The sequence below is a fragment of the Mustelus asterias genome, chromosome 22 (assembly GCF_964213995.1).
Source record: "Mustelus asterias chromosome 22, sMusAst1.hap1.1, whole genome shotgun sequence".
Lineage (NCBI taxonomy): Eukaryota > Metazoa > Chordata > Chondrichthyes > Carcharhiniformes > Triakidae > Mustelus > Mustelus asterias.
Genome location: NC_135822.1, coordinates 69,951,461 through 69,968,741, shown reverse-complemented (window position 1 = coordinate 69,968,741; position 17,281 = coordinate 69,951,461). Strand labels below are relative to the sequence as shown.

The window sequence follows — 17,281 nt, the reverse complement described above, 5'->3', positions numbered from 1 at the left end:
AAATCATTCATGGGACATGGGTGTCGCTGGCTGGCCAGCATTTATTGCCCATCCCTAGTTGCCTGAGGGCAGTTGAGAATCAACCACATTGCTGTGGCTCTGGAGTCACATGTAGGCCAGACCAGGTAAGGACGGCAGATTTCCTCCCCGAAAGGGACATTTATGAACCAGATGGGTTTTTCCAACAATCAACAATGGTTTCATGGTCATCAGTAGATTCTTAATTCCATATTTTTAAAATCAAATTCAAACTCCACCATCTGCCGTGGCGGGATTCGAACCTGGGTCCCCCAGAACATTAGCTGAATTTCTGGATTAATAGTCTAGCGATAATACCACTAGGCCATCGCCAAGACACATCCAGCGTGATGAGGAGAAGTGACCAATAGCTTGGTGAATATGTCTGTAAGGAGGAGAGACAGAGATAGAGAGAGAGAGAGAGAGAGGGATGTAGATACATTAGGAGGGCGCTGAGGTACCCCTTGGCAGTCTAGAGACAAGGCTGCAAGTAATAGGGTTGTGGGGAGATGCACTGGAGGAACATGGAGGCTTGCAGGTTACAGAGTGATATGATTTCACATCTGGATGGCGTGTGACTTGGAGGGAATGCTACGGTGTTCCTGTTGCCCTTGTCCTTCTAGATGGTAGAGCTAGTGGGTTCAGGAGGTGCTATCAAAGGAGCCTTGGTGAGTTGCTGCAGTCCACCTAGCAGATGTGAAAGTGGACTGTTGCCACTACATTGATCCTTCCTTTCATCAACTTTTTACCTTGTCCGCCTCCTCGATTGTTCAAGGATTCCAAAATCACAGCTCATGTTCCAGTTTTATTGTGGGACAGGTCAAGGGAGCAAGCCCTCATCCCACTTCAGTCAGAACCCACATCAGGGTCAAACCCTGCCTCAAACCATAGGCCAACTGTCTGGCCAACTGAGTTAACCGCTCTCCCTTTGTGCAGCACGGTGACACAGTGGTTAGCACTGCTGCCTCACAGTGCCAGGGACCTGGGTTCGATTCCAGCCTTGGTCACTGTGTGGAGTTTGCACACTCTCCCTATGTCTGCGTGGGATTCCTCCGGGTGCTCCGGTTTTCTCCCACAGTCCCAAAGATGTGCGGGTTAGGTTGATTGGCCATGCTAAAATGACCCTAGTGTCACATATAGTAGGGTGTATGTGTGGGTTTACGGGAATAGGCCTTGATGGGCTGAATGGCCTCCTTCTGTACTGTAGGGATTCTATAGATTCTATGATTCATCCGACTAAATAAACTGGACAAGAGATATCAATATTTCATCTTTTGTTTTGAGACAGGCACACCACAGATTCAGAAGTTGATGACTATTCTGATCAGCAAATATGACAAGTTGTTTCCGAAACACGAGCAGAAGCCTCCTTCCCCATTGCGAATCTCCACGCAACGAAGTATGGTTGGCTGGGGTTCCGCCGACTTGGCGACAGAAACAGCCTTCACAATGGTAAGATCAGACACACCCAATTATCACCATCACTCCACACTGAGTCAACAGCAAGTTGTGTTCAATCTCTCCCCTTCAATCAATCAGCACTCTCTTACCATGCAGTGTACATTGCTGTTGCCAAACTAACCTGATGAGTGCAAGGCACAAAGCTTTGATAACATGTCTCTTTTTTCAGCAAGACTCAAGTTCTGCATGACCGAAAGGTGACTTCATCCTCGGAAAACATCCCAAGATTATTACTTTTTTTTGTTTCTATATCCAATTTTAATCCAATCAAAGTCCAATTCAAAGTCTCAACAAATGAGACATTCCAGATCCAAGCTGACAAGACAGGGCTCTCACTTCCTGTCTTGGGCTTGATCTACATGATCCAAGGCATTGTACCTCCTCCAAGGCTTGATCTCATTTGCATCTTAGCCAAAAGGCTGAGATGCCGCTTTAAAAAGTTGCTTCAAATGAAGCCTGAGTGTAACATCATGACTTCAACCAAGTGCAGGGCAACAAAAGTACATTTGATCTTAGCCAAAATTTGATAAAATTTGGCACCGATCCACCAAAGGAGATGTGAGGACAGGTGGCCAAATGTCTGGGCAAAGTCAGCTGGGAGGAGCATTTTACAGGGAGCTGAGATTCAGGGAGGTCAGTCCAGAGCTTGGGGCCTTAGGGAGCTGAAAACACAGCCAGTAATGTTGGGTAAAGTAGATGGGGGAGCAGGAGAGAACAAGGAAGCTCTCTGTCGGGCTGGAGATGGTTACTGCCACTGTCCCAGCTATTAAGTGTTCAATCTACTCAGTCCCAGCTCAAATTACCCAACAGAGCTCAGGATCAAACCTGAGGCGTGAATGCCTTGTGTGAATGGAGGTGATACTGAAGGCGATGAAGATAGCCGGTGACGAGGCTGACTTTCACCAGAGCAGACTGTTTTCACCAGTTCATCACTCTGATATCCGTTCTCCCTCTCAATGGCCAATGGCTCGTAATTTCACAGTGACACCCAGCAAGGGAAATGTTGAGGTGCGTGGGTGTCTATGTGTGTCTCATAGGAGCAGAATTAGGCCGTTCGGCCCATTGAGTCTGCTCCACCAGTCAATCATGGCTACTATGATTCTCATTCCCATTCTCCTATCTTGTCCCCGTAACCCTTGATCCCCTTATTGATCAAGAACCTATCTATCTCTGTGTATGTCTCTGTGTGTGTCTCTCTCCGCGTGTGTGGCCATCGTTCCTACATTACAACAGTCACGACACTTCAACAAGCACGCCATTGTGGAAGTTAAAATGCTCAGATTGAAGTTTCATAGCTTGGGAGCTAACTTGTGCGGAAGCTAAACTGTCCAAATTAAAGTTTCATGCCTTCTCTGAACAGTAGTGGAAAATGTTTACAGACCTTCAAAGGGGTCAGTGTCTCCTATTCAGCATGAACAGGCTAATCTTCATCTGCATAGGCCCCATAACATTCTGCTTTTCGGCCTTCACCACAGGGTGAGCAAGACCAGATTTTTTTCCTTAACAAATACCAAAGACGAGATATGGGGATACGATATGCAAATGAAGGATTAGCAGAAGTCAATTTTTCATCGAATGAGAAGGGGCCAGGATTTAATTGGTGAATATATATGCAAATGAAGGATTAGAAAAATTGCTTGTTTCTGATTTGCTGTAATTGACTATAATTGCTAAGTTGTTTGCAACATCGGAAACACTTGCAGGACAGATGTAAAATGGTTTCTCCTTGTGCACAAGTCATTAAAGGCCTCGCATAGGATTATGCATGGTGTCTAGTGCTGTTTGTACTCAAATCGACTAATTGGAAAATAGCCAATGTTGTTCCTTTGTTTAAGAAGGGTAGCAAGAATAATCCAGGTAATTACAGGCCGGTGAGCCTTACATCAGTGGTCGGGAAATTATTGGAGAGGATTCTTCGAGACAGGATTTATTCCCACTTGGCAATGAGTGGACGTATTAGTGAGAGGCAACATGGTTTTGTGAAGGGGAGGTCGTGTCTCACTAACTTGATCGAGTTTTTCGAGGAAGTGACAAAGCTGATTGATGAGGGTAGGGCAGTGGATGTTGTCTAAGTGGAATTCAGTAAGGCCTTTGACATGGTCCCTCATGGCAGACTGGTGCAGAAGGTGAAGCCGCATGGGATCAGAGGTGAGCTGGCAAGGTGGATACAAAACTGGCTCGGTCAAAGAAGACAGAGGGTAGCAGTGGACGAGTGCGTTACTGAATGGAGGGCTGTGACAAGTAGTGTTCCTCAGGGATCAGTGCTGGGACCGTTGCTGTTTGTAATATATATATAAATGATTTGGAGGAAAATGTAACTGGATTGATTATTAAGTTTGCGGACAACACAAAGGTTGGTGGATTTGCGGATAGCGATGAGGACCATCAGAGGATACAGCAGGATCATAGATCAGTTGGAGACTTGGGCGGAGAGATGGCAGATGGAGTTTAATCCGGACAAATGTGAGGTAATGCATTTTGGAAGATCTAATACAGATAGGAAATATACAGTAAATGGCAGAACCCTTAAGAGTATTGATAGACAGATGGATCTGGGTGTACGGGTACACAGGTCACTGAAAGTGGCAATGCAGGTGGAGAAGGTAGTCAAGAAGGCATACGGCATGCTTGCCTTAATCGGCTGGGGTATTGAGTTTAAAAATTGGCAAGTCATGTTGCAGCTTTATAGAACCTTAGTTAGGCCGCACTTGGAATATAGTGTTCAATTCTGATCGCCACACTACCAGAAGGATGTGGAGGCTTTGGAGAGGGTACAGAAAAGATTTACCAGGATGTTCCCTTGTATGGAGGGCATTAGCAATGAGGAGAGGTTGGAGAAACTTGGTTTGTTCTCACTGGAGCGACAGAGATTGAGGGGAGACCTGATAGAAGTCTACAAGATTATGAGAGGCATGGACAGAGTGGATAGTCAGAAGCTTTTTCCCAGGGTGGAAGAGTCAATTAGTGGGGGGCATAGTTTTAAAGTGCGAGGGGCAAGGTTTAAAGGAGATGTATGAGGCAGATTTTTTACACAGAGTAGTGGGTGTCTGGAACTCGTTGCCAGGGGAGGTAGTGGAAGCGGATACGGTAGTGACTTTTAAGGGGCGTCTTGACAAGTACATGAATAGGATGGGAATAGAGGGATATGGTCCCCGGAAGCGTAGGGGGTTTTAGTTAAGTCGGGCAGCATGGTCAGTACAGGCTTGGAGGGCCGAAGGGCCTGTTCCTGTGCTGTAGTTTTCTTTGTTCTTTGTTCTTGGCGTGCCTAAGGTTGCTGGTACCCAGGATCTCTGACATCATGAGTTGTAAAGTGCCAAGTGGCATCCTGAGGAAATGGAACGCAGCTTAGAAATGCAATCCCTGTTTTAATGGGAAGTATTGGGAATATTGACAGGAACTTTTTTTCCTCTACAGCCCTGCCGACATGATGGGAATGACAACAGCACGTCAAAGGACGAATTGGAAAACTGCACTGAAAGCCCCCGCCAAAGGACTCAAACACTCCCATCCAGGAGATGCACAGAGCTGTCTGACAGCCTGAAGAAAGACTCTTCCGGCACTCATCCCTGGAACGCAGAGAGTTCCCACGTCAGGAACTGCAAGGAAACCCTGACTGAGGGGCACCGGAGATGTCTTTCCCAGGACATTCGCAAGTTCTCCGATTCCTACCAGCTGCTCTCCACCTCTGACCACTCTCCAACATCGACCTCTGCTGATTCTTCCTGCCAGGGGAAGGAAAGGACTGCTGCGCCCAGTCTATTCGCTTTTCTGGACATGGACAGCTCCCTCTCTCCGACAAGTACGAGTCTCCCAGTAAAGGTCCAACAGGAAGAAGGCCAAATGGACAGTGAAGAAGAAGGCAGTGAGCTGAATTTGGGGGAAATGAGTAAGGAACAGCTCCAAAGACATATCAGTGAACTGAGGAGGAAATTTAACTTGGAGAAGGAAAGTTACGAGGAGAGAATTGAAAGGTGAGTGGCAAACACAAACCAACTCTTCTTGAAGAAACTTTTAGTTTCTCGCCTTGTTCAAAGTACATTGATAATCTGACCCCCTGACAAGTCAGTAACAGGGAAGTAGACAGAAAATGAGAAGGGAACAAAATCCCAGACTGTTTCTTGTCCATTTACAGGATGTGGCACAGTGGTTAGCACTGCTGCCTCACAGCTCCAGGGACTCGGCTTCAATTCCGGCTTCAGGTCACTGTCTGTGTGGAATTTGCACGTTCTCCCCGTGTCTGTGTGGGATTCCTCCGGGTGCTCCTGTTTCCTCCCACACTCCAAAGATGTGTGGGTTAGGTGGATTGGCCATGCTAAATTGCCCCATAGTGGCAGAAGGACAGTTGGGGGGGGGAGAGAGAAGGTGGTGGCTGGGGGGGGGGTGTCTGGGTGCGGTGCAGACTCGATGGCCGAATGGCCTCCTTCTGCACTGTAGGGACTCTATGTGGGTATTGTTAACTAGGCCAACATTTAATGTCCATCCCTATTTGCCCCTTGAGAAGGCGGTGGGTGAGCCGCCTTCTTGAACTGCTGCAGTCCATATGGTGTAGGCACACCCACAGTGCTGTTAGGGAGGGAGCTCCAGAAATTTGACCCAGTGACCCACAGTGAAGGAATGGCCGACATCTTCCAGCCTTCAGTTCCTAGGTGTGCTTGCCTTTTGATGATAATTGAAGAGAATCTTGAATAGTTGAGGTGATTAATGTCATGGTAGATGTGGAGGGAATGGTGCCTCTTGTGGGAAAATCCAGAATCTCAAATCACTGTTTGAAAATAAGGGGTTGCCTATTTAAGACATAGTTGAGGAGAAATCTTTTTCATTCAGAGGGTGGTGAGTCTCTGGAATTCTCTTCTTCAAAAGGCAGTTGAGGCAGAGCCTTGGAATATTTTTAAGGAAGAGATAGAGTGAGATAGATTCTTGATAAAAGGTTATCGGGCGGTAGGCAGGAATGTGGGGATCTGCCACGATCTTACTGAATGGTGGGGCTGGCTCGAGGGGCCACTGGGCCTACTCATGTTTCTGACTCGTGGGTTTGTATGTAACTCACAGAGAGCTGGCTTTTAAAATTATCGTGCATCCTTAGCTTTGCTCAAATCCTATTGAAAGAAATTGGACTGGTAGAAACCTGAGTGTAAATGTAGATTAAAACTGTAAGTGGCTCGTGTTATTCAAGGGCAAGAGAAGACACTTGCTGTTTCTTGGCTGCTTTCCTTCCCCACATCCCTTTTGCCTTTGGCCCTGGAAGAGTAACACCTCATTCATTCAAGCTCTTCCTGTCTTTCAACCTATCAGTGACCTTCCTTTAGCCCTTGCCCCACCCACCCCTTACTCTAAACCAATCGTATTTCAAATTGTTCCCAGCTCATCGCTCCAAAATGGTACCCTTGTTACTCTCTCCATAGACGCTGCTGAGTATTTCCAGCATTTTCTGTCCTTCTTTCTTTCATTGAGGTAATGGAAGATGCTGTTTGAAACCCCAGCTACCTCTTTGTAATAACTCAGGAGTCAGCAGTAAAGGAACGGTGCTTTATTGCAAAATTGCCACTTGGGGCGGCACGATAGCACAGTGGTTAGCACTGTTGCCTCATAGCGCTAGGAGCCCAAGTTCAATTCTGGCCTTGGGTCACTGTCTGTGTGGAGTTTGCACGTTCTCCCCGTGTCTGCATGGGTTTCCTCCGGGTGCTCCGGTTTCCTCCCACACTCCAGAGGTGTGTGGGTTAGGTTGATTGGCCATGATAAATTACTCCTAGTGTCGGGGGCGGGGGCGGGGGGGGGGCGGGGGGGGGGGGGCGGGGGGGGGGGAGGGGGGGGGCGGGGGGGGGGAGGGGTGGGGGGGGCGTTAACGGTATAAATGCGTGGGGTTGCAGGAATAGGGCTGGGTGGGATTCTGGTCGGGACAGACTCAATGGGCTGAATGGCCTCTTTCTATACTGCAGGGATTCTATGATTCTAAATTAAAGTAAAGCAAAAACCACAAGCCTGTGGTGACCACAAACAGGTCCCAACTGGTGCAATGCAATAATCGACCCACTCAGGGGCCTGCTTTATACAGGGCTTGGTATACGAGTTCCACCTGGTAATTACCCTTCTCCAGGGAGCTCATCTTCTACGAGTCCTACTGGGAGGTCAGTCAAGGATTCTCCATGCAGGTCCAGCGGCTATCATACTCTCTCTTCCCCAAGTCTTGTAGCCGTATGTTCTAGGGAGAGCAGTGGAAGACAGGGATTGAACAGGGCCCAGTGGTTAGCACTGCTGCCTCACAGCGCCAGGGACTCGGGTTTGATTCCCAGCTTGGGGTCACTGTCTGTGTGGAGTTTGCACATTCTCCCCGTGTCTGCATGGGTTTCCTCCGGGTGCTCCGGTTTCCTCCCACAGTCCGAAAGACGTGCTGGTTAGGGTGCATTGAACAAAGAACAAAGAAAATTACAGCACAGGAACAGGTCCTTTGGCCCTCCAAGCCTGCACCGACCATGCTGCCCGACTGAACTAAAACCCCCTACCCTTCCGGGGAAAAGAACAAAGAAAATTACAAATTACATTGGCCATGCTAAATTCTTCCTCAGTGTACCCGAACAGGTGCCGGAGTGTGGCGACGCGAGGATTTTCACAGTAACTTCATTGCAGTGTTAATGTAAGCCTACTTATGATACTAATTAATAAACTATAAACTTTAAACATGATTTCCCAACTCTTGTACTCAAAGCCCCGGCCGATGAAGGCAAGCGTACCATGTGCTTTCTTAATCACCTTGGCCCCCCGTGTTGCCACTTTTAGAGAACTGTGGACCTGCTCACCCTGATCCCACTGTATGTTAATGTTCCTAAGGGTTCTGCCATTTACAGTATTATCATCCCACTTACTGACCATTCACACTGACCAAATCCATCCGCTTTTGTTTGCAGTCTGGAAAAGGAGAATTACCAAGTCTTGTCCAAGGTTGTCCGACTCAACGAGAAGTTGGAGAAAGAAAAGAAGCTGTTTGAAGTCATGGATATCAGGCTCCAGAATGCAGTCCGGGCACAGGTGGATGCTGAGAGACGCAACAAGGTGTTGGAGGAGGAGCTGAAGGACTTCTTTCAGACAGAAAAACGCGATGTCTCACTTTGAATCCCCAAGAAGCACTTACCACAGCGCAGAGGGTTCCCGAACTGACCAGTAACAAAGACATCAAATCTCTTACATTCCCCTTTAACAGAGACAGAGGTACATCCGAACTCGGAGCAGGAAGTAGGCCACTCGGCCCCTTGATCCTGCGCCACCCTTCAACAACATCATGGCTGAACTGGTTTTAACCTCAACCCCACATTCCTGCCTACCCCCTCGATATCCTTTCACTCCGCTTGCCTCACAAGAATCTATCTGGCTGTGCCTTATAAACATTCAAAGACTCCTGCTTCCACCACTTTTTGAGGAAGAGAATTCCAAAGACTCAGCAACGCTCAGAGAAAAATGGGCGACTCCTTATTTTTAAGCAGTAACTCCCCAAGTTCTAGATTCCCCCACAAGAGGAAACATCCCCTCCACATCCACCCTGTCAATTCCCCTCAGGATCTGATGTCTCAATGAAGTCACCTCTTACTCTTCTAAATTCCAGCGGATACAAGCCTAGTCTGTCCAACCTTTCCTCATAAGACAAACCACCTATTCCCAGGTATTAATCTGGGAAACCTTCTCTGAACTGCTTCCAATGCACTTACATCTTTCCTTAAATAAGGAGACCAATACTGTACATGGTATCCAGATGTGGTCTCACCCAATGCCCTATATAACTGAAGCATAACTTCTCTATTTTTATATTCAATTCTCCTTGCAATAAACTATAACATTCTATTAGCTTTCCTGATTACCTTACAGTACCGGTGTTCTAATCTTTTGTTATTCATGCACTAGGGCACCCAGATCCCTCTGCATTTCTGAGCTCCACAATCTTTCACCATTTGGATAATTTGGTTCTTTTTAATTCTTCAATGTTTTCTATGTTTCGTGCAACAATGGAAAATTCCACATTTTCCCACATTTGCCACATATTTGCCCATTTACTTAATCCATATCCTTTCGTGACCTCCCTATGTCCACTTCACCATTTACTTTCCTGCCTGTGTCATCAGCAACCATCCCTTCATCCCAGTCACTTATCTGAATTGTGAAGAGTTCAGGTACCAACACCGATCCCTCTGGCACACCACTTGCCACATCTTGCCAAGTTGAAAATAACCCTTTTACTCGTTAGCAAGCCAATCTTCTATCCATGCTAACATGTTACACCCTATACCATGAGCTTTTATATTCGCAATAACCTTTGATGTGGCACCTTATCAAATGCCTTCTAGGATTCTAGGTACAGTACATCCACCTGTTCCCCTCTATCCACTGCACATGTGACTCCTTCAAAGAACTCCAGTAAATTAGATCAGTATGACTTCCCACTCACCAGCTACATGCAGTTTGCCATATCCCTTTACATTAGCTGACTGCACATGGGAGACTTGCTTTAGTCAGTACATGGTTGGCTAGAATCCAATAATCACTCTATGTGTGATCTACAGTTTACATAGAAACATAGAAGATAGGAGCAGGAGGAGGCCATTCGGCCCTTCAAGCCTGCTCCACCATTCATCACAATCATGGCTGATAATCCAACTCAATAGCCTAATTCTGTTTTCTCCCCATAACCTTTGATCCCATTCACTCCAAGTGCTATATCTAGCTGCTTCTTGAATACATTCAATGTTTTGGCATCAACTACTTCCTGTGGGTAATGAATTCCACAGGCTCACTACTCTTTGGGTGAAGAAATGTCTCCTCACCTCCATCCTAAATGGTCTCCCCCGAATCCTCAGACTGTGACCCCTGGTTCTGGACACCCCCACCATCAGGAACATCCTCTCTGCATCTACCCTGTAGTCCTGTTAGAATTTTGTAAGTCTCTATGAGATCCCACCTCGTTAGTCTGAACTCCAGTGAAAATAATCCTAACCTTGTCAATCTCCCCTCATACATCAGTCCCGCCATCCCCGGAATCAGCCTGGTAAACCTTCGCTGCACTCCCTCGAGAGCAAGAACATCCTTCCTCAGAAAAGGAGATCAAAACTGCACACAATACTCTAGGTGTGGCCTCACCAAGGCCCTGTATAATTGCAACAACACATCCCTGTACTTGAAACCTCTCGCAATGAAGGCCAACATGCCATTTGCCTTCTATACCCCCTGCTGCACCTGCATGCTTACCTTCAGTGACTGGTGCACAAGGACACCCAGGTCCCGCTGCACACTCCCCTCTCCCAATTTATGGGGATAGAGGGTGGGATATCACAGCCCCAAGGCCGGAAAATCCAGCCCAAGGTCAACGGACCTTTGCATGTTCCTGTCCTGCTCGCTATGATTCCCATGGTGGGCGGGATGGCAAAATTCCGCCCTGAGTTTTTGTCAGCAGGTACACGGTGGAAGAACTGCTGTTAGTCGGGGGTGAAAATTTATTGTCTAATTGCTGTGATATATCTTGGAAATTATGTCAGATTTAGGAGTTTTTCTCAGGTCATTTTTGGGGTCTGTTCCAGGCTGATCCATGGAGATTCATTGCTCAAAACATTCACCAACTCCGTTCTTCATTCTATCACACAACCACCAGGAAGAAGCAGTTAGCTATTCCCATGTTCCTGTGAAAGAGATTGTCACTCCTTCAGTGCTGCCATCTGCTGTTCCTGCAGGCCGTGGGGGCTAATTCCCAGTTGTGGTGTTGAGACAGGAGCGTGGGATCCTGTGGGGAAGGTTCCAGAACCACAGCGGCCTGGTATGAAATTTTGACGGCAAATCAGTCTGAAACATGAATCTCTCCCTCCATCCGATTGAGGGTTTTTCGTCATTCTCTGCCCTCAGTCCTTTACTCCATTGAGGGTGTCTCTGCTGATAACTAGACTGTGTTTAGTACTGGGGTGTGTCCTGCAGTGGGTTACAGCCAGTCCTCTGTGAGTGCTTGGATATTGAGCAGACTGGGTGAAAAACTCACTACTTTTTAACAAGGTCCAATCATATCCTTTCTCTGGTGAATTCATCCCATTTTCCCTCTCTGTTGAGACAGTTACTATCCCGTAAAGAGGACGTGCAGCGTCTTGCTTTCGATTATGATCTTAGTTGAACCATACAAAATTCGGAAATTTCACTGTCGTTGCCGTGGAAAGAACCAGGGGCGTTATGTTCCAGTCAGAAAATGTGTGAATTGACAACACTTGGATAATCTCCAGGACAATTCTGTTTCCTTATCTCAGGTCCATATAACCAAGAAGCAGAAGTAGTCCATTCAGCCCATTGAGTCTGCTCGGCCATTCAGCGTGATCGTGACTGATCTGATGTCATAATCCTCAACTCCACTTTCCCGCCTTATCCCCATAACCCTTGATTCCCTCACTGATTAAAAATCTGTCTCCCTCAGCCTTGAACATACTTAATGACCCAGCCTCTAAAGCCCTCTGCGGTAAGGAATTCCACACATTCTCTACCCTCCGAGAGAAGAAATTTCTCCTCATCTCTGTCTTAAATGGGTGACCCCTTTACTCTGAAGTTAAGCCTTCTGGTCCTCGACTCTCCCACAAGGGGAACCAACCTCTCAGCATCTACCCTATCAAACCCCCCTGAGAATCCGATATGTCTCAATAAGGTCACCTCTCATTCTTCTAAACTCCAATGGGTACAGGCCATTCTTCCAATTACGTATATATATATATACTACATCGAATCTATAACTCAGAAACAGGCCATTGGGCCCGACTGGTCCATGTGTGTAAATGCCCCACATGAGCTCCTTCGACCGCTGTCAGTAAATCCTACAATTCCTTTCTCCATCATGTCTTTATCTCGCTTCATTTGAAATGCATCTACGCTACAGGCCTCAATGATTGTGTGCGGTATTGAGTTCCATGTTCTAATAAAGAAGGCTCCTCCTGTTGATTTTTATTTGGTGACCACCTTACACTCGGTCTTCCCCACAAGGGGAAGCAATTTTTCCACATTCCCCCCCCTTCCCCAAAGTCATCATCATCTCTGCCCTCAGCGCGGTGAAGCCTTCTCTTTCCTAGCCAGCCGCTGTGGAACAGCCTTTCATTTCTGGGATTCTCCAGTGTAAATTGCATTTGCATTTATATATACATCCTTGTGAAAACGTGTTGTTTGTGTGGCTTACATACTGGTTGCAGCTAAAGACCACTGTGTAAAGAGTGTATCCCAGGGCAGGATTTCGACAGATTGGGATTGTGTGTCTGTTTGAGCTGATGTAAACTTCCATTGTACCGTCAGGTGTGGTTATTTGATGTGTCCTGTCTTGCTGATGATGCCTGTATGAGTGATTACAACTCCTGAATCATGTCTGGTCTTTATATTGTCTCGGTTCCTATTTTAACCTTTTAAAACTGCAGCCGGGCTGGTAGTTTCCTAACTCTGATTCCAAGCATCACCATGTGTTGCAAAAGCTACCACTGCTAATTCTGTAACCAAAGAACGATGACTGTGTTTGATTGCTTTTGGAAATCCGGACCCGTTGATTCCTGGCAAGGACAAACAGCTGGATTCTGAAACAGCTCCCAGAATGTTCCCCCACCTGCCATAGGATCTGTGATTGGATGAGAAAGTCAAAGTGAATCCCGATATGGAGGAAGGTGGGCTTTTGCACCCAATCCCGTGTTACGCATGCGTGCATCCCCACATTGAGTCTCATCGCAGGCACCCCCACTGCCATTCCCGAAGGTAGGGGAGTCTAAAACTAGAGGGCAGAGGTTTAAGGTGAGAGGGGAGAGATACAAAAGGGTCCAGAGGGGCAATTTTTTCACACAGAGGGTGGCGAGTGTCTGGAACAAGCTGCCAGAGGTAGTAATAGAGGCGGGTACAGTTTTGTCTTTTATAAAGCATTCAGATAGTTACATGGGTGAGATGGGTAGAAGAATAGAAGTCCTACAGTGCAGAAAGAGGCCATTCGGCCCATCGAGTCTGTACGACCACAATCCCACCCCGGCCCTACCCCCTTATCCCTACATATTTACCTGCTAATTCCTCCAACCTACACACCTCAGGACACTAAGGGGCAATTTTATCATGGCCAATCAACCTAACCCGCACATCTTTGGACTGTGGGAGGAAACCGGAGCACCCGGAGGAAACCCACGCAGACACGAGGAGAATGTGCAAACTCCACACAGACAGTGACCCAAGCTGGGATTCGAACCCAGGTCCCTGGAGCTGTGAAGCAGCAGTGCTAACCACTGTGCTAACGTGCCGCCAGGGTATAGAGGGATATGGGCCAAACGCGGTCAATTGGAACTAGCTTAGTGCTAAAAACTGGGCGGCATGGACAAGTTGTGCTGAAGGGCCTGTTTCCATGCTGTAAACCTCTCTATGACTCTATGTCTGGGCGCCATATTTAAAAGCAACCCACACAGTCCTTCGCCAGTGATTTGATTTGATTTATTATTGCCACATGTAATGGGGGATACAGTGAAAAGTATTGTTTCTTGTGCACTATACAAACAAAGCATACCGTTCATAGAGTACATAGGAGAAAGGGAAAGGGGAGAGTGCAGAATGTAGTGTCACAGTCATAGCTCGGGTGCAGAGAAAGATCAACTTAATATAAAGTAGATTCATTCAAAGGTTTGATAGCAGCAGGGAAGGAGCTGTTCTTGAGTTGGTTGGTACGTTCACATTCTCCCCGTGTCTGAGTGCAGTTTCCTCCCACAGTCCAAAGACGTGCTGGTTAGGGTGCATTGGCCATGCTAAATTCTCCCTCAGTGTACCCGAACAGGCACCGGAGTGTGGCGACGAGGGGATTTTCACAGTAACTTCATTGCAGCGTTAATGCAAGCTTACTCGTGACACTAATAAATAAACTTTAAACTTATCCTCAAAGTATGACCCCTAGTTCTGGACTCCCCCCACCATCGGGAACATTCTTTCTGAATCTCCCCTGTCTAATTCTGTTAGAATTTTATAAGTTTCTACGAGATCCCCTCTCACTCTTCTAAACTCCAGTGAATATAATCCTAACCAAGTTTGTCCCTCCTCATACAACAGATCTGCCAGCCCAGGAATCAGCCTGGGAAACCTTCGCTGCGCTCCCTCGATAGCAATGACATCCTTCCTCAGATAAGGACAACAAAACTGCACACAATACCCCTGGTGTGGCCTCACCAACGCCCTATACAATTGCAGCAAAACAACAGGTGAAGGACATTCGGAAAACAATCCCATCTTGGATAGGGTGTCTTTATACAAAGCACATTTACCAGAGGCTGAGAAGACCACTCCTCGAGGCAGGTTCTGCCACTACTGACACACATGAAGGTGTTGTTGTGGGTCTACGTTTGCGATATTAATACCTGTTGCCAAGTGGAGGTAGCCACTGGCTGTCGTGGTAGTGCACGAGGGGTGCTGCCATTACCCACTTTGGCCAGAGAGTGACTGCCAGGTGGGACAGGTCGATGGTTCAATCCCTCAGGTCATGCTTGCACCTTCGAAAGGGAGCTTCCAATGGACGCACTTTTGTGGTGTTTCCAGCAGGTGGCAGTGCCGTGCAGCTGAGCCTGACTCTTAGCACTTGTGTGAATGGTCACAACATTGGCACCAGTTCCACATCACCAAAAGGAGCAAGATTGCGGGGGGTGGTGCGGGAGGCGGGTGACGGGCGGGGGGGGGGGGGCGGGGGGTGGAGCGGGGGAGAGTGCGTAGGTGAAAGGGATTGAGAAATCCCTTCCCCTTCAGGAACCCTGCTGCAGTTGGACCATTCGCAGACACATGGCAAGGCTGGAAGTGTCATCCTGGGGTTAGTCACAACGCATGCCACCCCGGAACACTAACCGATGCCCTCTTGGGAAAGACCCCTTGCCCGGTGACTGGAATGCTCTCTGCCTCTGTCTGCATCATCCTGCTTCACACAACCCAGATCGACAAGGATGATGCCAGCAATGTGTGGGGACGCCCATTGGGAAAGGATCGACTGGCCGATTCTCTTCAGTGGAGGTAAAATAGAGATCTCTTCGTAGAATCCCCACCGTGCAGAAGGAGGCCATTCGGCCCATCGAGCCTGCACCGACCACAATCCCACCCGGGCCCTATCCCCGTAACCCCATGCTGGAGAGCGCTTCCAGCTCAGCCTGAGGCTGTGGAGAGTGTGACGTAAATACAAGATCTTTTTCCTTTCATATCATCGGATCTCTGAACAAATTAGGCTTCTTGCACAAAAGATCAGTCCCCTTCCCCGGCAGTGCTGTCGTTCAGCACACAGGCACACTGTCCGTTCAAAGGCAAGGTGGCGCAGTGGTCAGCACTGCAGCCTCACAGCGCCAGGGACCCGGGTTCGATTCCTGCCTCGGGTCACTGTCTGTGTGGAGTCTGCACTTTCTCCCCGTGTCTGCGTGGGTTTCCTCCGGGTGCTCCGGTTTCCTCCCACAGTCCAAGGATGTGTGGGTTAGGTTTATTGGCCTTGCTAAATTGCCCCTTAGTGTCAGGGAGATTAGCAAGGTAAATGTGTGGGGTTACAGGGATAGGGCCTGGTTGGGATTGTTGCCAGCGTAGGCTCGATGGGCCGAATGGCCTCCTTCCGCACTGTAGGGATTCTCTGATTCTCAGGTGACTGCTTTCCTTCAACGGATGCAGCATCTAGACAAGGCAAGCTCCCAGCACGAAATGTTGTCTTGCACAGTGCACTTTGTCACCGAAGGCTGCAATGTTTCCCAGTCTAATCTCCAGACCCCATTTCTTCCGTAAACAAAAGCTCCTTGCTAAAAATACACGGCTTTCTCTGATCCACCGTGCTTTATTCCAGGGCGTTTGTGCTAAAAATACGCGGCCAGAGAGCGTTGTGAAACTTGCTGCTGAGTTTAATGTTCTGTCTGTATAATCAGGGCGGCAGAATTATTCCTCAATGTGGAGTCTTCCATCTGAACACAGAAACATCGAAAATAGGAGCAGGAGGAGGCCATTCGGCCCTTCGAGACTGCTCCACCATTCATTATGATCATGGCTGATCATCCAACTCAATAGCCTGATCCCCCCTTCCCCTCATATCCTGTGATCCCCTTTGCCTCAAGTGCTACATCCAACTGCCCCTTGAAAACATACAATTATTTGGCCTTAACTACTTCCTGTGGTAATGAATTCCACAGGCTCATCACTCTCTGGGTGAAGAAATGTCTCCTCATCTCCATCCTAAATGGTCTACCCCGAATCCTCAGACTGTGACCCCTGGTTCTGGACATCCCCACCATCGGGAATATCCTCCCTGCATCTACCCTGTCTAGTCCTGTCAGAATTTTATAGGTTTCTCTGAGTTTCTATGTGGAATTTCTCATTCAGTATGTGGATGGCCCGACTAGAGAGGGGGCAAAACTTGACCTCCTCTTGGGAAATAAGGAAGGGCAGGTGACAGAAGTGTTAGCGAGGGATCACTTTGGGACCAGTGACCATAATTCACTTGGTTTTAAGATAGCTATGGAGAATGATAGGTCTGGCCCAAGAGTTAAAATTCTAAATTGGGGCAAGGCCAATTTTGATGGTATCAGGCAGGAACTTTCAAAAGTTAATTGGGGGAGTCTGTGGGAAGGCAAAGGGATGTCTGGTCAGTAACCAGGGTTCAAGGTCAGCACATTCCTTTTAGAGTGAAGGACAAGGCTGGCAGAAGTAGGGAACCCTGGATGACTTGGGATATTGAGGCCCTGTCCAAGAAGAAGAAGGAGGCACATGACATGCATAGGCAGCTGGGATTAAGTGGAACCCTTGAAGAGTATAGAGGGTAATAGGAGGAGAGTTGAGAGAAATCAGG

General features: G+C 47.7%; 1 protein-coding gene across 2 annotated transcripts in view; it reads left to right on the top strand.

The window, feature by feature from the left end:
* Positions 1 to 9,311, top strand: part of arhgap25 (Rho GTPase activating protein 25) — a 73,929-nt gene extending 64,618 nt beyond the window's left edge. For both annotated transcript variants that reach the window (XM_078239591.1, XM_078239592.1), the window contains 3 exons: positions 1,307 to 1,470; positions 4,894 to 5,450; positions 8,382 to 9,311. In XM_078239591.1, coding sequence (XP_078095717.1) covers positions 1,307 to 1,470; positions 4,894 to 5,450; positions 8,382 to 8,586 — 926 coding nt within the window. In that variant the 3' untranslated portion in view covers positions 8,587 to 9,311. The remainder of the gene's footprint in view (positions 1 to 1,306; positions 1,471 to 4,893; positions 5,451 to 8,381) is intronic.
* Positions 9,312 to 17,281: the final 7,970 nt, after the last annotated feature.